Raw genomic sequence first — 23,369 nt, forward strand, 5'->3', positions numbered from 1 at the left:
ACCTGTGTACGTAACTGCCGCGTCCTGCAATATGCTGCTGATGACATTAAGTTATTTCGAGTCATTGATAATATTCACGACTGTACTGCTCTGCAAGATGACATGTCTCGGATCCAAAGAATGATGCTCAAACAGTTTGCTTAACCTTAACATTTCTAAGACAGCCGTCATCTCTTTCACTCGAAAGCAGCATCCATGTCATTATACTCACTCCCTCGACTCTGTTCATATTAGACGTGAATCGTCCATTAAAGACTTGGGCCTTCATCTTAACAGCTCTTTAACTTTTCACACGCATGTAACTCAGCTGTGCACCTCTGCGATGCGTAAACTTGGCATAATCTCGCGGATCACTAAAAACTTTCGGGATGCATCTTGTTTCTTTCGCTTATTCTTCTCCACTGTACTCCCTCTTCTTGAATTTGCATCAGTGGCCTGGAACTGCATAAGTATCACTCAGACAGCTGAAATAGAAAACGTTCTGCGACGCTTCATCTCTGTTTTTCATCTTCGTCATCTTGGTTGCAGCACATACTACAACTACTACCATATTCTGAATAAACTTGCTATCCCCACACTGTCTCATCGCAGAAGGGTTCGTGACTGTCATTTCTCATATAAGCTCATACATTCTGTCATTGACCGCCCCGAATTACTATCGATCATCAACTTCCGAGGGCCCTCACGTTCTCTGAGGTATCATCTTGTTTTTTCATCCTCAATCTTTCTTTTGCAAAGCTTCATCCAATCAACCGTTTACAAGTAATCTTCAACTCCGGGACACAACATGATGACATTGACATTTTCGCTCTTTCTCATGAGTATCTTACAAGTATTAGTGCCATTGTTTTTGTTTAAGTTGGTACTTCTCTGTTAACCTTGTTGCCTTATGGTATATTTGAATGTCTTTGTTTTTCGTATTTAACCTTTGTGGTAAAGAAACAAGGGAAGGGGTGCAGGCTAGCTGGTATAGATCCATGAAGAAGACCGAGAGACAAGGACACAGAAGACGACACACGTACCCTTTCGAAGATTTTTAGCTTTTAAGTTGACATGAACCATTAAATTTATTGCTGTGTCTGAGAACCTACGTCTGTCGTCTTCTGTGTCCGTGTCTCTCAGTCTTCTTCATGAACTTTGTGGTGCACCAATAAGAAGACACTAGTGGTTGCTTTGGGGCACCTGAACAAAAATAAAGTTATTATTAGTTATCATTATCTGATAGCAAAAATGGGTGTCTTTCCCTCAGTTTACTAGCGTGTGCCTCGTTTCCTTTTTTTTTTCAGTTATAGCTGTGCGAGCAAAAGTGCCTGCTATTTTTCACTGATGTTTTCTTCTTTCTTTGCTTTTACGCAGAAGAAAGCCGCTTGATAAACTCCGCCTCGGCGCAACTTGAGAAAGCTGCATAGTACATCAGTGGAAGTGGGTTTCTGTGTTTCTTTGTTAAATTTTGTTGGGTGCTCAATATGTTAATGAAGTAAGCAGTGGTTAATTGTGCAGTGATAGGTATCTGAGCACGGAGTAAAATTCCTATATTTCTCTGCTCCCGAAGAAAATTTGTGCGTCGTTTTCCATGCAGGAAATAGCAGAGCGGGTTTTGTTTACGCGAAATACAAAAATGAACTTGTGTATCCCCTATGATTTTCAGTCGCGGGCTTAGGCTTTTTCCCCGACGACCAGTGTCACGTATCCGTTGTCTTTTGTCTGTACTTGTTCAGTATTGTCTTTCTTGCTGCAGTTTTTACACTTCGCTAATATCATCTGCTGAGGCCGTATAGGCCGTTGAGCTCCGTAGCGATGTGCGGTAATGCTGCGATTATTGCTGAGCCCACCGTCTTAAGCCTTTTATGGTGTGCGACAATTCAGGTTGATTTTGTATCGAGCGGATTTAAAATGAGGGAATGCAGTGTACGTGAAAATACTCCCGTGATGGTGAGCGTCTTTTTCACTCTGTTCAAATGTTTCTCTATGCTTGCTTTCGTCTGTTACCGTACAGTAGTGCGATTTTTCCTCGTGTAACAGCGCTCATTTACCAATCCCCTGACATGTCCCGACCTGCATGCTTTCTCTTGTTGACGCATCTTTGTATTTTTTTCTTTTTGAACGAGAAAGATTCTTGTTGATTATCCTTGTTTTGACGATGACACTAGTGCTGCTTGATCCTTGATTTGAATGGGAATAGTGCTAGAACGGTTCTTAACAATGCGCCTTGCTGGAATGGAAGCATCGTTCTGCGCTCCTCGTGAATGTGTTGTGATGGACAGTGGGCTGATTTGTTGTGTTCAGCTGCTTCCGGTTTTTATGCCCGTGCATGTCGGGGGCTGGTTGCTGTTATACCTGTAAGGGCACCCCCGTCATTTTCTATATTCCGCAAAACCTGCTTTGGGGACGAGAGTAACGCTGGCGTGGTCCTTAATTTCGTCATGAAACTAGTTGAGAAAGTAATCGCTAGGGGGAGAGGGCAGATGCTTAACTTTATAGAGGAGACGAAAGGCATGACGCGCCATTTGAAATCCCTGGGAAAGGTGTGTTAGCTTAACTCATTTGGTAGAGCCCTGAACCGGTAATCCAGAAGATGTGGGTTCAAATCCTACAGCTCGCTAACCTTTTCAGTGACTTCCATCCTTCATTACGAGTCAGCTCTGTGCCTGGCTGTCGGATGGAACAGCCACATCGTTCTGTGCTTCACGTGTCTGCTGTTGTGGTGGGCTGTTTTGCTTCTGTGCCTGATTCGCTTTGTTGACAGCTATTGATGGTTAGCATATTTACTCTTGATATCACAGCAGACTGCATTCCCCTCTATTATGCGTGTTTTTCTCCCTCCACGTCCTGAGCCGTACTAACCTGCCTAGATGACGTCACAGCTGACGTAACAGGATGTGCAGAACTGGTGGTCACAAGAAGGACGGTTGTGCCACCTCGTGTGATGCCTTGCAACTAGGTAGTCACCTGCCTCTGTGCTCCGACGCCAAGCGATGGTCAGCAGCCATTCCGGACCACTTTCTTCAAGATGGCGTCATTTACCTTCAAGTAAACCCCTTCTCTCCACTTTCTATCTATTTTTTTTTTCTATTTATGGACACTGGTTGCCCACAACACACAGGGTGGTCTGGGCACGAGTTAGATGCGCCCCAATTAGCGTGATGAATAAGTGGATAATGCTGATTACTGGGGGTTCCTAATTAGCTCTATTTGCTAATTAAATGCGACCAGAGGCCTTGTAGTGTTGTGGGCCGCTAGTGTACATCCATTACAACTGTTGATAGGATATAATTAAGGTGATGGGATCTAAAGGTTTAGACACAACCTTCATAATGACACACAGTAAAAGATATAATTCAAGTGCTCTGGGTAATTTGTTTCCCATCTACACTTTACTGGCGTGGTGTGTTAGCACACCCTAACGGGTGGAATCACTTGCTGCGTGACCTTCTGACGCCATCCACTTAGACGTTGCCTGCCTGCGTACTGGCGTACACGGGACCCATTGAGCTCTTTGGAGAAGTAGTCGCCAAATACAAGAGCACAAGTCACCCGTTTTTCTCCGTCATATGTAATGCACGTAGTCCCTTCGTACGATCCTGGCATCTCGACAAACACCCATCCCTCTCAGAAGGCAAGGTGTGCGCAATTGCGTCGCCTACCACCAGAAAATCACCTATTTCTTCCTTGTGATTTCTCACGCCGTGGCACCCAAACCGTGTGAAGCATGCTCCTGCTCGATATGTTTGTCTGCATTACTTCGCAAAGATCACGCTCATGACCTTATGGGATCAACAAGTGACTCTTACTTGATGTAGCGTTGGACATGGTCTCTCATTATGTGCTTTACTTCATCAGACCAGTGGTAGTTGTGGACCATGAAGCCAAGCATATGGAAACCGGTTGTCTGAATTTTCTTTTGTTCTTCCCGTAACACCTGTCCCAACAGTTGGAGAAAGGCTTCTAGACATTAAATATATTTGATTTATAGTAACTATTTACTTTCATATCTGTTAACATATGCACACTATACATGGGTAGGGGACGTTAACATGAACTTACTTAGTGACCCAAAGGTTTCCACCAAGTTAACCTTGTTGATTAAAGCCTTCGGCTTTACCAATAATGTTACATGCCTACGCGAATTACAGCGAGCTCATCCACTTTGTATGACATTTTTGCGACTAAGTAAGGACGAAATAGCGTTACGGTTTGCGTTTTCTCTCGGTCTATTCGTCTATCTTGGTGATAGGCACCAATATATACAAAATAAGAACTACCGCTCGGGAATGCTATCTGTTTCTGCAGGTGTACGCCGCGGCAGCATATTGGGGCCGCTTCCCTTTAACATACATATATAAATGGCATCGTTAATGCATAACCAGTTAGAAATTCTTTTTATATATGCACACAACACCGCTTTATTCATTACAGACAACAATAGTACAGATATTACTGTCCAAGTAGACACGGCTCTCTCCAGAATCAAAAGATGGGCTGAGCCAAATGGCGTGAGCATAAAAGGAAACAAAACCGATGCAGTACTTGATCAGGCGACAAACAAGGCAGTATACACTCTAATGCCCATTCACTTGGGTAGCAATATTGTCGAAATAGGGAAAGCGGTAAAGACACTTCTCGGATAACCTAACTTGGAATGAACATGTGAACTACCTTAAACGGAACATAGCTAAAGTTTTAGGTATTTTAGGTAGGTATCTCTTCCTCCTACCGAGATGTTTACAATTCCCACACAGTGTCTCATTTATACTCTTGTCTTCTTGTATGGTGTACCTCCTCTCGGAGGAACATCAATACTATCTCTATCCTGCAGAATGGAGCAGTCAGATGCATAGCCGCAGTACTTTTTGATAATCATACTGGTGATCTTTAAGTTGATCCTCGTACAATGAGAATAGCCAACTTTTATCCTCATATTACTTGTCAAGAATTACCTGCGCTCCGTAAAACAGAACAACAGCTGAACACCCCTTAATATCCAGCAATATGGTTCACGCTCAACGCGGCAGACACTGCGCCCAACAGTTCCGCTGTCTGGTACAAATTACTGCGATCAGTTCTTAACTTATAATATCGCCGTCCTCCTTAACCAATACTACAGAAAAGGAATCGGAATTGACTACTTGTCGCAAGTTGCGCTCAGGGCTATGCTCATAAACTAGAATCTTTTTCTTGCAACTAGTGTTCTCATGCAATTTGAGTCATTTGCTGTATTTATTTTGTCGCGTTCACTTCTATTGTCAGACTTGTCAGGTTTGTTCTTATTGATCGATTGTTGTTGTACTGTTGATTTGCTGTTGATTGTGAATGTTTGTGCCAGAATTTGCTTTGCTGACTGATGCACCGATCTGTTAGGTGGAGGTGTGCCCCAGTGATGTATTCTTGCACTGCTTTTTGGCCAACTCCACGCATTTCTCTTGGATATAAAATATGAATAAATGAGAAAAAGAGGAAGAAAAAAAACAATATGATTACGGGCCACGCTGCACTTGGGCTGACGATGACAAGATTCGGATTTGCAGTCAATAAGAGACGCATTGTTGTTTTTATGAAAGATAACAGACACTTTGGCTAAAAAATGCGTTTAGGGAACGCCAAAGGAGCCTATTGTTCACCGACACATGAGAAGGATACTCTTGTGTTACACGAGAACCAAAATTCCGAGCAAAATTGCATTCCCCTGTGTTATGCGTCCACGATCCTGGCAATTCGATCCTGACACGTTCGCTCTAGCCGTGCGAACTAGCGGTAGGGTATTTATGTCACAAACCCGCTGCTGAAACACACAACCGCATTTATTTTGTGTCACTTTTGCCACCAGGAAAGGCCGATACTTCCGATCTTCAACTGCAATAAATTGACTTTTTTAAATATTGATCTCGCGCCAAGCCAACCTCACATTTCTCCAACCGAAATGGGCAACGCACGCTTTGTTTACCCCCGAAACGTTGCATGGAGCACCACAAGAAAAGAAGAGAAAAGCCCTCTTGGGACTCCCAACGGTCGACCGCATTTCAGTGCCATCGTTGCTCGCCACCAGGATGCCTGCCTTCACTGCACAAAATTTGCAGACTGTACTGGTCATACAAATGACTGTGAAAGCCAGATGAGGTATGGAAAGAGAGAAGTGTGTGGTGAACATGAAGGCGTTACCCTATCACAGACTGCAGATTTTGTAGAGCGAGTCCCAGAATAGCGTCTCTTTTTCACATTTTCCAATGCTTTTGCCCTGGCACTGGGTGCCTTCAGTGATGTTTCGGGGTAAACCAAATATGCGTTTCCCCACTTCGGTTGGAAAAACATCGGCTTTGCTTGGCAGCTTAGATAAACCAATCTTACAAATTAAATTAGTGCAGCTGAAAATTTACGAAATCGGTCATCCCTGGTGGCAAAAGTCTCGCAAACACCAATGCGGCATCCGGCCATAACACAGCAGTTCGTCTGGTAGCTCTTAAAAATTGGTGCGTGTGTTTAAAAGAAACTGCACCGAAGTGAAGGCCATATACCGAGTCTCAAAATATAGGAATTCTAAAATTACGTGACGTAGGGCCTTATAATATACATTCCAACAATACCATCTGGACCACCAAAAAGCGTGGCCAGGCTAGTAGTACTGAAGATTCTTGGAGCCAAACAATGGAAACGACGTTATCAAAGTCGTATGACGTCACTCGGTTTTCGGTTCCGGTTTTGGATTCACTCCGACACCCTGCTTTTTGGTGTCTGCCGACCACCTTGAACAACGGGGCCATGGGCTCAATATGTTGATGTGGGTCGCTTATGAGAATATAATTCTGAGGAAGACCTCCTTTGATTTCTTTTACGACAGATGGCGCCACGGGGTTATTATAAGTAGTATAGATAGGTTGAGAAACGACGACATTACCACCAGGGCAGCGCCACCGTCGTGTCTGCGCCGACTTTTTTCGCGACTTTTCCCAGCACGCGGCAGGCGGCGCTCGGGTGGAGGGCTGCTGCGGTGGGCGGAGCGTGGCCGGAGGGCTGCGTGCGCGCTTACCCACTCACATTTTTCATCCTGGGCCGACTTCTTTCGTCATTTTTCAATCCGTGCCGAATTCAATCGCAATTTTTTCCCGCTAGAATAGGTGTGCGGTGGGCGGTTTACATACAAAGGATAGCCATACACAAAAGTGCAAGTGGAAATATTTTTATTAAAAACATTAGTGTCAGGAATTATGTTATGACTCTATGTGAAGGAGAAAAACCCAGCCAAAAACCTGAAGCAGAAGAAACACAATACAATACACGTAACAAAGATTATACTTATTACAGGTATGATGCAATAGCATTGAAGGGGTATCACACATCATACACAATATTTTTTATTAGTGGTAATCACGCATTTTCAATTAAGCAGAAGGGATAGCCCATTTTAATCAAAGAAGATATTTTTAATCAATATGATTACAATCAAAATTAAAAGTTTTATTATAAAAAGTCTAACATTATTATACGTGAGCACCATAGTGGAGTTTTAATTACAAAGAATTGGGTGATTCCACCGAAAATCAGCCAAGCATGGAACCTCGACATCGCCGATCTCACCGTAAAAAAAATATGTGTTACCACATCGCAAATGATGAAAAAAGACCATAAAAGAAACTTCCATATTATAACCGTTCTCGAGGGAGAGGAGGAGAAAGAAATGCGGTGTATTGGCGCCTGGTCGTTTCGGCCTACTTTGAGCGCTTCCCAAGCGGCAGCGGTGGGCCGCACGGCAGTTATTTTTTTTCTGCTTATCCTCTGGCAGGCGGACAATAGATTGACGGCTTCTTACTGTTTTGGCGCAAAGAGCCACTATTTGAAAAAATGCCAAACTTGGGTGAGAGCGTTAAAGTGGCTTCAATTTAAAGCCTTCTGCCGCGCAGGCCACTTGTCGCACAGACACGTAACACACACCGTTGTGTTCGCCGCTAAAAGCTCTTTCTGTTGGTATCAAAATCATCATCATTTCTTCAGCGCGTCGCATCCATATTGCCCTGAACACAGAAGCGGTTTCATAAAATTGGCAGATTTAGCACGCTTCTGACCCAAAAACCCCACCAAAAACATGCCTCGATTTTTTTATATGTTACGCAGAAATCCTTTCCCCGCACACCCACAAAAAATCGTGATTCGTTCTTTATCGTGCTTCACGCGGCGATTTTTTAAATGAACGCAGGGTACGCGCCCTACGGGCTCGCCTGCCGGGAACCCCCCAGCGCCGAATTCGTGCGCGCGCCGAAAGCGGAGGATACTTCAAAGTAACTGCATACACACGTACACGTGCACACATTTTACTTGATTAACTTCGTAGGACAACACAGATAGAATTCTGAATATACAGCAACAACAGCAAGATAAACGATAACGACATACATATTTACACTGGTGACATGACTTTCTGTATTTTCTTCAGCTTGACATCTGTTGCGGATCCGGTTTGCTTCTCCCACACGTAATAGCAACGAAGTCCCACAACTGGCCGAACACCTTTCCACTCCTCCAGCTTTATTTCTCTGTACCTGTGCACATCTTCAGCTGGAAGATGCAGGAGTGTTATATTATGGATCCTGTTTGACAGTGCTGCTGTGAACTCCGCTGCGTTCTGTATTGCCTGAGTTGATGAAGAGCGCAAGTTGTACATTGTTGCTGCGTGCTTGACGACGCCTCCAACTCCATCGCACGCATTTTTGCCGTGACCCGGAGCCGAAAAAATCCATCTCTTGGCGGTGGCATTACGACTCATCTCAAAGTACTGGAACCTGTTTTTAAAATGAGCGGTTGCCCCATCGGAGACGTATACTGCGCTCCCATACAGAGGGCCGTGGTCTTCCATGTGCTGTTCGATGGTCGACAAACAAAGGAGGGCGGCCGCGCTATCATGTCGGGTGTCGTCGGATATGACGGCGTAGCAGCGAGCTCCAGAGGATGCAGTCACTACGCACGTGAAGAGTGAAATTTGGTTTTTATGCCAATGGTAACTTTGAATCTCTTTCGGCAGAATGATCGTCCAGTTTTCGGAAAAGTCAAAATGAAGCACGACATGACCAGACCTCACAGCACACTTCTCCCGATGTATGGCTTCGCGCTGAATCTTCCTCACATAATCGTGATTCACAAAAGTACCGACCCAGCGCTGCAAAACAGCGAGGAATTCGCTCACCGATACTGTCCGTCTTAGCAGTCCTCCGTTCTCCCATGTAGCAAACAGGATCTCCTCATCGTCGGGGATACCTAAACTTTCTGGTGTCAGGGCTTCCGGACCGGGACACTGGTCACAGTCTCCCGAGAGGCATGCTTCAGAGTTGATGTCGCAGACGCACATATTGATGATCTCCTGTAACGTCAGCTCTTTCTCGCTGTTGTTTATGGCCGCTGTCGTCGTTAATTCAAAGTTTGCGCAATATGTACACACGCATTCTTCCCTGCAGGGACTTACACTGACCCATATCGGTCGAATTGAGTAGAACTTGCTTAGGCTGAGCTTCACATCAGGATATTTTGTTTTAAATTTCCTATACGCTTCGCGGATAGAACAGGTCATATAACGTTTTGCTTTAGTCGTCTTCTGTCCCCCTTCCTTTACTTGTACGACGTCTCTTGCTCTTGGGCTCTGGACGGAGCAGTCTAGCTCATCCACGGTGTAGAAGCCCATCGCTGCTAGCAAGTCCTCTTCCTTCAGGTGAGCTCTTTCGTAGGGGTCAGGTGTTGCCCACACATGCTTCTCTGCAACCAGTCTCTTCGACTTGCGAATCATATACCGCGTTGCTTCTGGAATGACTTGCTGTATGTCCCGCTCTGACATGAAGGAAGGAAGCAGGGTGAGAATCTGGCAGCGTACTTGCTGTGACTTGCTTTCTTCGTAGGCTGTTCTGATGTTCCCAAGCAGCTCCTCACTCAGCCTATTGCTGGAACTTGACGTCCCAGGAAGCGAAACGTCAAAAGCCCTCTCGATCTGTCGGCGCGTCTTCACGTTAAGTGCTTCACTGATTTCCATCTGCTTTTTCTTCAGATACGGCGTTGAAGGCTTTTTACGTTTCCTCACTGGTGTCACGTCGATCCCTTGTCTTTGTATGAGCTCGTTAATTTCTCCAATAGTTTCGTCGGGCGTTGCGAAAGGCACATCATCGCCGTTGCTTCCAGACGACACTGACGTTGTCACTTCCTCTGATTGCATCAAAGTCTTTAGGTGAACAAAACAGTTCCTGCAGATCATGTCCGATTCGCGTGCATTCGCTGTCCTCTCGGCACCAAGAGCAGATTTCAGGGCTTTCATACCGATGCTAGACACAGATCGGAAGTCCTTTGTACGTAGAACTTTCTTCTTGTGTCGACGGCAATAGTCTGCACAATAAACACGTTCACTACTGTGCACCGAACTCATTCTTTTCAGAAGAAGGTACGACGAATCACGACATCACAGTCGATGAAAACAACTCCCACACACAGATTGAACCTAAAGACGCGGAGCGTAGGTGACGAGGTTGTGCTGTTGTCCGAGCGGTGCAGGTAAGGGGGAATGAATTGGAAGTACACATACACTTTTTGAGTCAAAATTGTCATTTCGGTCATGTGAACACGTGATATAGGGCTCCAAAGGCGTGGGTTGAAGGACGGGTGCACGTTCCCACAGCCTTGACGTCGAGTGCCGTCGAAGCGCAAGGTCACCCAGGAAGTGTCCAAACGCTTTTTCGGAGACACAAGTGAGATTAGCAGTGGTCATGGCGACGCATAGGAACACGGTTGACTGTGCTTGAATGCGGCTTCCTGAGTAGTTGCGGCCTTTGTGAAGCTAAGTTCCGCGCAATCCATACGTAGGCGGTTTTAGCACGGCACCACGTATTTACTCTGCGCATGGACCCTGTTCATATAGGTCATAACACGAAGCGCAACGTGAAATTGTTCACGTTGCCTCTTAAAATTATTTTACAGATACCATGCAACCGCTTTCGGTCAGCGCGCGCACGAATTCAGCGCTGGGGGGATCCCGGCAGGCGACCCCATAGGGCGCGTACCCTGCGTTCATTTAAAAAATCGCCGCGTGAAGTACGATAAAGAACGAATCACGATTTTTTGTGGGTGTGCGGGGAAAGGATTTCTGCGTAACATATAAAAAAATCGAGGCATGTTTTTGGTGGGGTTTTTGGGTCAGAAGCGTGCTAAATCTGCCAATTTTATGAAACCGCTTCTGTGTTCAGGGCAATATGGATGCGATGCGCTGATGAAATGATGATGATTTTGATACCAACAGAAAGAGCTTTTAACGGCGAACACAACGCTGTGTGTTACATGTCTGTGCGACAAGTGGGCTGCGCGACAGAAGGCTTTAAAATGAAGCCATTTTAACGCTCTCACCCAAGTTTGGCATTTTTTCAAATAGTGGCTCTTTGCGCCAAAACAGTAAGAAGCCGTCAATCCATTGTCCGCCTGCCAGAGGATAAGCAGAAAAAAAATAACTGCCGTGCGGCCCACCGCTGCCGCTTGGGAAGCGCTCAAAGTAGGCCGAAACGACCAGGCGCCAATACACCGCATTTCTTTCTCCTCCTCTCCCTCGAGAACGGTTATAATATGGAAGTTTCTTTTATGGTATTTTTTCATCATTTGCGATGTGGTAACACATATTTTTTTTACGGTGAGATCGGCGATGTCGAGGTTCCATGCTTGGCTGATTTTCGGTGGAATCACCCAGTTCTAATAGGGGATGTACACAAAAAGTGCAAGTGAAAATATATTTATTAAAGGCATTAGTGTCAGGAACTATTCATATAATCCACGTTAAAACAACGTTTGTACACACTGGGCTGACTTCTTTGGCTATTTTCCAGCCTGGGCCGACTTCATTCGCATTTTTTTCATGCGGCGCGCAAGTAGGGGCACGCACACTGACAACATCGGGACACATCTTTGGCGATTTTTCACCCTGGGACGACTTCGTTCGCAATTTTTTTCAGGTGGTGCGTGTATCAAAATTAAAAGTTTTATTATCAAAAGTCTAACATGACCACCCTATAGTGGAGTTTTAATTACAAAGTTCTGACAGATGTACGTAACTTCATGCACAACAGCTAATATTCCATTATGGCACATTTAATCAAAGAAGATATTTTTAATCAATATGATTACAATCAAAATTAAAAGTTTTATTATAAAAAGTCTAACATTATTATACGTGACCACCATAGTGGAGCTTTAATTACAAGTGCCGATAGATGTATGTGGACAGCAGGGAATCTGGAAGACCATGGGACACGAACACAAGAGGAAATAAAATCTATAACACTACATTGGTTAATCAAAACAACAAAGGAGGAGAATAATCTATCATTTTAACTATCATAAAATCATCCTCGTGACTTAATCTAGTCGAACCCCATACAATTTTCATTCTAAGAGACACTACAAACCTTACTTTGTTTGATGAATTCAACACAGAAAATATATTAAAAAATGAACTTCACCGCATAGCACGCTCCTAGCTAACAATCAGCTCTAATAATATCTGCTCTGATTTGTTGAAGACGGGAGGCGTACGACTGTTTTGTGACAGTTATGAACATTTTCGATTGCAATAGGGAAGATTATTCCAACGTTACACAATTAATCAATTTCTTATTAAGTAAACAGCATAGACATACAGAAATAATGAGAAACAAACTATCAAACATTAATAAATTGAAATGGAAATAATATATCTTTTGAACTATCATAAAATCATCCTTGCGACCTAACAATATACGATTTTCATCCTACTCAGGCACTATACACATTACCTTGACAGAGGTATCCAAACACGCAGTACAGACAAGCTTTACACAGTACAACCAGTCTCGAGCACGGCGGGGTCACTCTCTCCCTCTATGCAGCCCAAAGCGAAGAATCTGTTGTCAATCTATGGAGTGGGGACACCCTCTCTCTTTTTCACATTCTTTCCTCCAAAGAAGGAAATATTCTTAGCAGTGGTGTACAGAGACGAAATTTTTTATTGATCGCAAATAGACATTGGAATTATTCGATTCCCAAGAACACGGACGAATAGCAGAGAAACACTCTAAACGGCGCATCTGTCAATGTGTAAACAACAGACAGAAAAATATTATTGAAACAAGATCAACAGCTAATAGAGAGCCAAAATCCAACACGTAAACAAGAGGTACACACGCAGGAACATAATTGAAAAAACAATCTATCAAAACGATAAACATGCACGGATGAATAGCAGAGAAACACTTTGAACGGCACACCATCCACACATAAACAATAGGTACATGCAATAAAATAATGAGAAATACAATCAACAGCTAATAGAGAACCAAACAAATGCAAGAAAGCAAACAAGAGGTACACAAAAGATAAATAATTGAAAAAGAATCTATCAAAACGAGAAACATGCACGGATGAATAGTAGAGAAACACTCTAAACGGCACATCTAGCCAACGTGTAAACAACATGCAGGAAAATAATTGAAAAATAATCTATCAAAACGATAAACATGCACGGATGAATAGCAGAGAAACGCTTTGAACGATGTATCTGCCAACATGTATGTAATGTTCCTTCTCGAAGGAATCGAATACTCCAAAACTGTCACATCTTTCTTCTTCGTGACCCCACCCTCTCGTCTTCCTCGTTGGCACCTTACATAGGCCCCGGGGATCTGGAGTAATCCCTCCTGGGATTGTATTTCAGAATATTACTGATAGAGGCAATGTGCAATCGGTCGTCTTCTGGAAATCTGTATCCAACAGTCTTTAGTACCCCCTGCTTCGAGGCGGTTTGGACCACCATGAATGGTCCCTGTGGCGGCGCCCTGTCCAGTGTGCCTTTACGAACGAGGACGAGGTCGCCCACGACTATGTCTGGAATGCGGTGACTGTGACGGCGATCGAAGTGCTCCTTCATGGCCTGTCTGTATCGATGAATCTGTGAGGGTGTCCTGCGTTTCTCGTTCAGAGAGACGTTGTCGGCGATGCCCAGCAGTCGGTCGGCCTGTAGGATAGGTGAAATACCGTACATGGCAAAATGTGGGGAGCAACCGATTGCTTGGTTGTATGAGCGGTTGTGGTGGTGCGTAGCCGCTTCCAAGCAGGTCCTCCATCCTCCGGGGAAGTCTGGATAGAGCTGAACGAACTGCTTCACGTCCCGAATCGCGCGTTCAGCCATGCCGTTTGCCGCGGGGTGGTACGGGGCTGTGAAGTTCAGCTGGATGCCCTTCTCTTGAGCCCATGTCGCGAGGCGTTTGCTTGTGAACGCAGTGCCGTTGTCACAAACGATCACCTTTGTGTTCTTGAAGACATCCCTTGTGAGCAGCGTGATGACACTGACTGAGTCTTCCCCCCCTGGGCGGGTGTTGACTATGCGGGTGTGTTCATCGATGGCCAGTAGGAACGCTTGAGTTTTCCTTACGATGTCGGATTTCTTCCTGAGCTCGGCAAAATCAAGATGTATTACTTCGAATGGCCGGGATGAATGCTCTGGCAAGATCATCCGGTCAGCTCTTGGGGTGTACTTTGCCTTCATTTCTTGGCACATATCGCAGGAGGAGATGTGCTCCTTGACGTCAGTCTTCATTTTTGGCCACGTAAAGCGTTCACAGAGCTTGTGGTAGGTCCTGGCAATACCGTCATGTCCACCAGAGTCGGGACTGTCGTGGTACAGGGAGAGAACCTCTTGCCGCAGGGTGGGGGGAACAAGGTAACGGTCGCCCCTCAGTTCCATCTCTTGGGTGTCCTCCCACAGGCGCGGGTCGGAGATGGACGCGGCGGAAAAGTGCTCGAGCCCTAGACGAGACAGTGCGTCCGCGTCGACCATAGTCTTACCCGGCTTGTAGTAGACTTGGATGTCGAACTGTTGCAGCTCACAAGCCCATCTGGCAAGTCGTCCAACAAGGTTTGCAGTTCGCAGAATGTCGGTAACGGGTTGATGGTCGGTATAGAGCTTGAAAGTGCGCCCGTCCATGAGCGGTCTAAAGTATCTGGTCGCTTTAACCACTGCCAGAAGCTCCTTTTCCGTTGTCGCGTAGTTGAGCTCGGCCGTGCTAAAGGTGTACGAATAGTATCCAATAACCGTCAACTGCTGTAGGGATGGACGACTGATGTCCCGTTGGTAGAGAACGGCACCGGTGCCAAAATGGGAAGCATCCGTGTGTAGCTCAAAGGGCAGTCTGAAATCGGGTAGGTCTAAAATCGGGTTGGAGGATATTGCTTCAACTAGGTCTTGGTATGCAGACTCGCACTCCTCGGTCCATATGAACGGTTTTTGTTTCTGCAACAGGGTCGTGAGGGATTTCGTTCGAGAAGCATAACCCTGAAGGAAGGCACGGAAATGCCCTGCGAGGCCGAGAAATACTCTTAGCGAGTGCACATCGTGCGGCTTTCGGATGTTCCTGATCTTGCGTACGGATTCCTCCTTGGTGGTCTTGGTTTTGCCATCGATAAGCCGTCCAAGGAATGCTACACTACGTTGGAAGCACACGCTCTTTTTCACATTTATCTGAAGGTTCGCTCGACTTAATGCTTGCAGAACAAGTTGGAGGTGTTCCAGATGTTCCTGCTGTGACCGTGAGTAGATGAGGACGTCGTCTATGTACACGTGGACGAATTTGCCAATGAATGGTTGGAGCACGGTCGTCATCATCTTTAGGAACCAGGCAGACGAATTCTTCCATCCGAATGGTATCCGATTGTATTCGTATAATTCGAAAGGTGTTACAAAGGCAGTGTATTTCTTTGTATCCTCGGTCAGCGGAATCTGCCAAAAACCTTTGCAGAGGTCTATACATGAGAAGGTGGGGCTACCTCCAGTATCGTTGATTATATCGTCTATGTTGGGCATGGGGAATGGGTAAATGTCCGTCTGCCTGTTGATTAGTCTGTAGTCCGTACAGAGGCGAAACGTGCCGTCAGCCTTAGGCGCTATCGTGATGGGGGAAGCGAAAGGTGACGTTGACGGGCGAATTATATTGGCGTCAAGCATGGACTGCAATTCCCCTTTTAACCTTAACTTCTTGTCCCGAGATAGGTTGTAGGGCTTCCTACGGACTACCGTAGTATCGCGAAGACTGAAGGGGACCTCAATCGAAGAAGTGGGAGTGGGGTAGCCAGACGCAGGTACTAAATTCGGGCAGTGCCTCACGACATCGTTGATGGTCGTGATATTGGTTTTGCGGCACGGCTTGGACGTAGCTTCAACATCACGTTCGAGACAACCGTCCGCAACCGAAATGGTGTCGTTTATATTCAGTTTGAGGCGCTTCATGTCTGGGCGTAATAGCAAAACGTCGTAGTCCACGTCGTGAATGACTAGGGCGTGGGTCGTGATGGTGTGGCCGGAGAGACAACAGACCATGTGTTGAAGGTTTTCGAGGCACCGTCAAAGCCCTTGACGTGTATTGGTCGTCCAGAGGATATTAAGTGTGGCTGGAGCAGGTAACGGTTAACAAAGGTGATGGAGGAACCGCTATCGACCAGTGCACGGGCCGGTGCACCATTTAGGAGGACGTCAATGTAAATTAACTTCGTTGTAGTGAGGTAAACAGTTTCGCATTGTGTCTTCAGGTGGAAACCAACACCCTCTTTTATTAGTTTTTTTTCCGTCTCATTGCCAACATGGCCGTCTACTGCAGCTGCCGTTCTGTGGTCGGGCCCGCTCGGCCTCTGCCTTCCCCGCGTCGCTTGATTGTTTGTGAAACCGTACTGTTGGCGTGGTAGCTGCGGAGCTAAATCTTGGCTAGCTTCGTTAGCTCCGATGTCTCGCAGGCATTGCCGAAGAGCCTCGGGATGCTTTGCTCCCTTGATCTTCACCATGTGCTGTACATTTCTTGGAAGACCGTGAAGGAGGAGCGCAACCACTGACGGATCGGGGAGACTGGGTTCTGCCAACTGAAGGAGTCGCAATTTCTCGAAGTGGTATTCGGTGTAGGGTCCCGTAGTGTACTTGTACGAAACGGCGTCGTCCCATCTCGCGAAGTGGTCTGTACCAAAAGATGCGAGGAAGCTTTCCCTCCAAGTGTGCCATGACGATTTCTTATGATGGAGAAAACGTAGCTCATACCACTTCTTGGCGCACCCTTCTAAAAGGGGGTGAAGGTTATCGATCTTGAGCTCGTCCGTCGACCAGACATTTCGTTCGCAGGCGTGTTCATAATGTGCTAACCACATCGTGGCATTTCCGGTACTATCAATGTGACTTGGAGACGCTTGAGACCGGGGAGTGTTTGCACCAAGAGCCATATTTCGGAGAGCGTCCAGAAACACTCGCTGCTGACGTTCGAACAGCGCGAAGATGGTGGTGGCATCGGGGGAAGCTTGTGGGTCGGCAAGAGTGGGAAGTTGCTGCGGAGGGTTGCGGATCAGCCTATCAAAATCGTCCACCTTCATGTTCAGCTTCACAGTCCCTTTGTTTGCAGCAGACTCGACGTCAGTGTTGAGTTTGTCTGCCACGTACTGGAGGAGAGTCGGCTGGTCTGGGTGGTTGCTAAGGTCGAAGACCTCCTCGCCGACGTTGCAGCACCGTGCTCGCGCGCGGCCCCTCCGGCAAGCTCTCTAAGAGAATGTCTACCCACATTTCAGATTTTGGATTAGAACTGTCGGCTGCGCCAATTGTAATGTTCCTTCTCGAAGGAATCCAATACTCCAAAACTGTCACATCTTCTTTCTTCTTCGTGACCCCACCCTCTCGTCTTCCTTGTTGGCACCTTACAATGTAAACAACACACAGGAAAATAATAGCGAAACAAACTATCAAACATTAATAAATTGAAATGGAAATAATATATCTTTTGAACTATCATAAAATCATCATTGCGACCTAACAATATACAATTTTCATCCTACTCGGGCACTATAAACATTACCTTGACAGAGGTATCCAAACACGCAGTACAGACAAGCTTTACACAGTACAACCAGACTGGAGCCCGGCGGGGTCACTCTATCCCTCTATACAGCCCAAAGCGAAGAATCTGTTGTCAATCTATGGGGTGGGGAAACCCTCCCTCTTTTTCACATTCTTTCCTCCAAAAGGAAATATTCTTAGGAGTGGTGTACAGAGACGAAATGTTTTATTGATCGCAAATAGACATTGGAATTATTCGATTCTCACGAACACAATAAGAATTCTATCAAAAACAATAGGACGCAAAAAATCTAAGAATAGACTTTTATGTCAGTCAAAACTGTTTTTTAGAGAAACATTATCTAAGCAAACGAGAAATATTATCGGCGCAAACAATACTCAACCAAAACGAGAAACGATGCATTTTAATGTATTTCAAATCTGACACAACTATTATGCATACATTATTCTCAACTCACAAAATATCGATCGACTGATTATCTGAAGCAAAAAGAGAAAGTCAAATTTATTCAATGATAGAAACAATACTCATTCGAAAACGAGAATCAAATCTAATTACGTCGTTTATGACAACTTTGCAATAGTAATTTCTACACGCAGAAGCCACAAAACAAATCATCTGAAATGCAAATTAATGTAAAAGTTTGCTACAGTGAAAATCAATGCACACAACTTAAAAGTACATTCCCAACTAGTAGAATATTTTTATTAATATCAATCGAGTGATCATCTGAAACTAAGTCAAAAGCAGTAATTAATTTAGGCAAACATTTTTCGTAACCACGCAGCGCAAATATACATCACAGAAACATGTCTTTTCCATTCAGGGCCCACTAGTGGAAACGAAGTGAGAGAGGGAAGCTGAGTTCCCGTACACTTTCGTTAAGGTTACGCCTGCAGGGAGTAGGGGAATCCAACAATGGTCTTGGTATACAATGTATATTTGAACGCCATAAACTGACTCCCGCAAGTCAAGTTAGGGAAGGAGGGTCTCTAGCGCTGTCTTGTACGTAGAATCATTGAAAGCACACGTTTTTTCCTTACACATCACATCTTTTTGTAAATTGAATTTCAAAATTCTCACGACAGGTGGAACATTCTAACCTGATAACATAATAAATTTTTAATAAATAAAATTAGCACCGATATGATTTAATTAAAGGGACTATCGCATCCGGAGACATGGGTAGGGAATGGTTACGAGAATGCTTGGCATCATTCGACAATTCATTTCAGCAATTATCTTGGCTGGAAAATGTTCCTGTGATAAATAAAAGAGTTTTTTCGATCAGCGAAACATCGGATGACGTCATTGTGACGAAGGCTTCAACAGGACCAATGCGAGGTCGGCGCACCGCCGGCGCCGCTTCCCCCATTTCCTCTCGGATATATCGTCTGCTTTGTACATATGGCGTCGTGCATGTCTCTGTGTATGAAACAACCAATTTCCTCGAAAGTGCTGTGAGTTTCGCTCAGTGGTGAAATTGCAACATGTCTTCGAGTTCGGGAACGCGTTGTAATGTTCCTGGCTGTAAAAAATCGTCTGGTGCGAACCCACAATTGACATTTCATGGGGCCAAGGACAGGGACATAAACGAAAGTGGGAAGCAGCAATCGCCGGCAGTCTTCCTGTCGTGGCAGAGGAACTGCACGTTCGGCACGTTTGTTCCTCGCATTTTGCCGACGGGGCGTACGTGGAGTCGGACTTATTGCAATTCCGTATGGGACTGTCAGCCAAACGAAAGAGACTAAAGCCCGATGCTGTGCCCACATTGTTCGATGAGCAAATGGAAACCACCGACATGCCGGATGAGCAGGTAAGCATTTGTTTTCAATTCATTTCGAATGAAGCCCTACAAGAGTGTGGTGTACTGATATAACAGGTCACGAAGTGGCTCCAGGTAGGCGATCGAGATCTAGCTGACTCAATGTAAACACACTACACTCGGAGTGTAATCACGTACAATAAAGGGGAGAGTACATCCTACCAGATGTCGGTTGTGCGCAGTTCGGCGTATATAACAAAAAATACGTACGGAAGTACCTTTTTTCACGCTCTATCCGCCGATTTCAGCCATTTGTTTCTGCAAATGCGCGCCAGAAAGAGTACACATGAAACACCGCTACCGGCAGTGATGTACCAGACACTCCTAGCCCCCACCAGCACCCTACGTATTTTTTTGGCGACATCCCTTTATAACTTGCATTATTCAAATTCATTGTTTCTCCTGTGTCTTTCTTTGCTAATGTAACCCAGCATTTTTGTGAACTAGCAACGTCATTTTTGTGTGCTAGTGAGAGCAAAGGAGGCAGCTTTCCAACAGAATAACAATTAGGCATTACAGTTATATGCATCATTATCACATGCATCATGTCTCACATCAGGTGCTCAATTTCTGTCACAGGTGGAGAGAAGCAGCTTGATGTAATCTGCTTCAGGTGAGTACAAGAAACTTCCATTAGGAAAGTCCGTGTTGTACGGTTAATGAAATGTGAATTCTGATTTACACTGAATGTTCACGTTGTGAAACCAGCAGCTTATGCAGGAGTATCAGCCTCTACAAGTGATGCAAGTGGGAGTTCAGTTCTGCAGCACATGACAGCCACATCATCGGAGGATGGTATGCTTTCCAGTTCACCTATCACACAGCTCAAACAAATAAGACTGTAAATTATGTACCAAAAAAGAACTGTAAAAACAGACATGGTGGTGGCAGAGTTTTGCCTGAGGGTACACTAGCATCCAAAATAGGGTACACATATTTTGAAAGGTGGATGCGAATAGTCCACCACCCATCTAGCAAGTCACGTTTTGCACTCAGTCCGATGAAACAATGTGCCACACCTGTGTTCTATAAACTTTTGTCCAGCACTAAAGTGTAGCTGAGCCTACAGCTATGCAACTTGTCTCATGAAAATACAGTAATCAATAATGTATCCATGATTACAATATACAATACAATACATATACTGACAATATATATATACATACTATGTGTTTGCTTATTTTTTTAAGTTCTCGTCCTGGATGAGCTGCCTCTTCAGCCTTTGGTTCCATACCAGACTGTCAGCCAATACGGTATTTTGTACACTTTGGTGCCACAGAAACAACACTTGAAGGGCGGAAAGACGGCAAATAAGAAAACACAGACAGCTGTTCCCACTGCAACACTTGGTAATTATGCTCCAAAATGTATTGTGCTTCACAAATATGTTTGTGTTTGTTATGCAGTGCAACAACACGTAATGGATACTTTGGTTGCTTCCGTCATATTGCCTAACTGGTCAAGTGGAGAATTCCGTCATGAGGATAGGAAGTTATAAGCCAAAACACTGTTGCACTTATTATAAAGAAGCAGTAGTGACATTGCACCAAATTAACTGCTGTGTAAGTTTTCAATGAACTTTGTGAGAAACATGAGCTCAACATGCATTCGTTTCATCCTTTTTTAACCATGTATGTTTTTCACATGTGTGTATGCAGCCACTCAAACAGGCATCCTCATGCCAAGCAAGGGAACTCAGACAGTTATAACCTTCCCACCCACTGGTGCACTCTCCTTTACATCCTCACAAGTTGCAGCAGAGTGTCCAGAAAGCAGTGGAGACAAAAGCGCAGCTCTTTCTGCAGCAGAGGCTTTGCTGCCACATGATGACGCAGCACAGCTTTGCGTTGTCCCACTGGAGCCTGCTAGCCTTTCGACGTCACCGCCTGGTGGCCGTACCTCTACTCCAGTGCCTGTGGACTTGGACACGACGGATGTGTCCACATGGTATGGGCAGTATTTTCTTTTTCAACATGTATTCAGCTTTGTTGTTATTTCTGGGAACTTTGTTTGGATTGGTGTACATAAAAATGACAACGTGGCATTGTTTCAGTAGAGATGAAAAGCACTTCTGACGAAGGCAAATTAATTTGTTTCTCTTTGTTAATTAATTTGTTTCTCTAAACAGCCCACCCGACCCAAAGGATGTGACATTTCAGTTGTCTGAAACCGCAGAAAGCTCAGACACTGAAGAGTAAGCTTGAGATCATGAGGTAAATAGAAACTTTGAGAATTTGTTTTCTTTTCTTGCAGTGATGGAGACAAGATGTTGCAACCACAAGGGCTTTCAAAATCTCGTAGGCATAAAATGTAAGTGAAATATTTTGAAATATTTTACAAAGCTTGTTCAAGACGCTGGGTGCATAATAATGTAAGAATTAAAAATCTTGGTTGGCTTTCCAGACCAAATCCGGATGAGCGATTTTTCCTGGTGGCAGAATCCAGTTTGCAAGAGCTGCTGTCCCAGTGCCCCTACTGTGGGAACGATGGTGTTGACATCAACATCACAACAAGGGGGACATGCTTGAAAGCTGTCATGCATTGCAAGTGTGGGAGGGAACGGTCTTGGCACAGCCAACCTTGGCTGGGGGGCCGACCACTGGGGAACGTCCTGGTCTGCTCTGCAATCCTTCTCAGCTGTGAACATCTCAAAAGCTTTTAGGATGTTTGAGCTTATGAAGATGGCTGCATACACTTTTCTGAACTGTGCTACTGATTCAAATGAACTGCTTTTTTTTTTAATTCGCTGTGGCTATTAATAGCACCTGATGAACCATATGCGCACCTGTGTGACTTTTATTGGCATTCCAGTTACAGTTTCAGCGCACAGAGGACACACTAAGGATTCAAGAATATGGTGGTTCGGGCTCCGATATGCATATGATGGTAAGTTTTTTTTTTATCTTTGTCTTAAATTTTTGTTTTTACTTTTTTCAGCACATCGAGCTCGCATTGTTCGTATGGAAGAAAAGAACCTGTTACCACCCTGTCAACATGAACCATAATGCCAGCTCCCTACATACCAACTGAAAATATAGCAAGAATGAGGAATTAAATGTACTAAATATAACCAGTTCTTGTTCGAAATGTTTAATATATGTATCAGGTTCAGAAAGCTTCCATATACACAAAACTGTGGCAATACACACACCGGCAATAACTCTACCCTCCATTTAGAAATAAAGTATAAATCCAGGCTAAAGGAAAAAAAAAGAATAAGTTTTTTTTCTTTGTAAACATAGGTGAAAAACATCGTACAAAAGAAACCTCGCTATGGTGAAGCTGGATAGACTATTCAAAATGTGTATTGCACCAGTACTTGTCCCCATTGTGGTTTGTACTTCCAAATGATTCTCAATGAAAATTGTTTACACATTCCAGTATGCGACCTAAGTCTGTACACTGCTCTTGAAGTGAAACAAAGGGTCCAAACCTTCGGAACTGTGCATGCACATATATGACGTACTTTATGACCTGCTCAATAATTTGTGACTTTGCTCTGCAACATTTCTTCACCATATGTGGTTATGGAAAGCAAACATCATGAAGGTGAAAGATGGAAGTCACTGAAAAGGTTAGCCAGCTGTAGGACTCAAACCCACATCTTCTGGATTACTGTGACTGGTTTGTCCCCCCATATGACGCACCCTGGAAGTCGCTGAGAACGCGTGTTAGCTTAGCTC

At 44.7% G+C, this 23,369-nt stretch overlaps 1 protein-coding gene across 1 annotated transcript in view; it reads right to left on the bottom strand.

Moving 5' to 3' along the window:
• The window catches only part of LOC135366342 (uncharacterized), a 315,008-nt gene that overhangs the window by 186,593 nt on the left and 105,046 nt on the right, over positions 1–23,369 (bottom strand). Inside the window, exon 5 of the mRNA XM_064599010.1 lies at positions 3,792–3,919. Within this exon, the coding sequence (XP_064455080.1) occupies positions 3,792–3,919 (128 nt within the window). The remainder of the gene's footprint in view (positions 1–3,791; positions 3,920–23,369) is intronic.

This window comes from Ornithodoros turicata, chromosome 8 (assembly GCF_037126465.1).
Source record: "Ornithodoros turicata isolate Travis chromosome 8, ASM3712646v1, whole genome shotgun sequence".
NCBI classification, from domain to species: Eukaryota; Metazoa; Arthropoda; class Arachnida; order Ixodida; family Argasidae; genus Ornithodoros; species Ornithodoros turicata.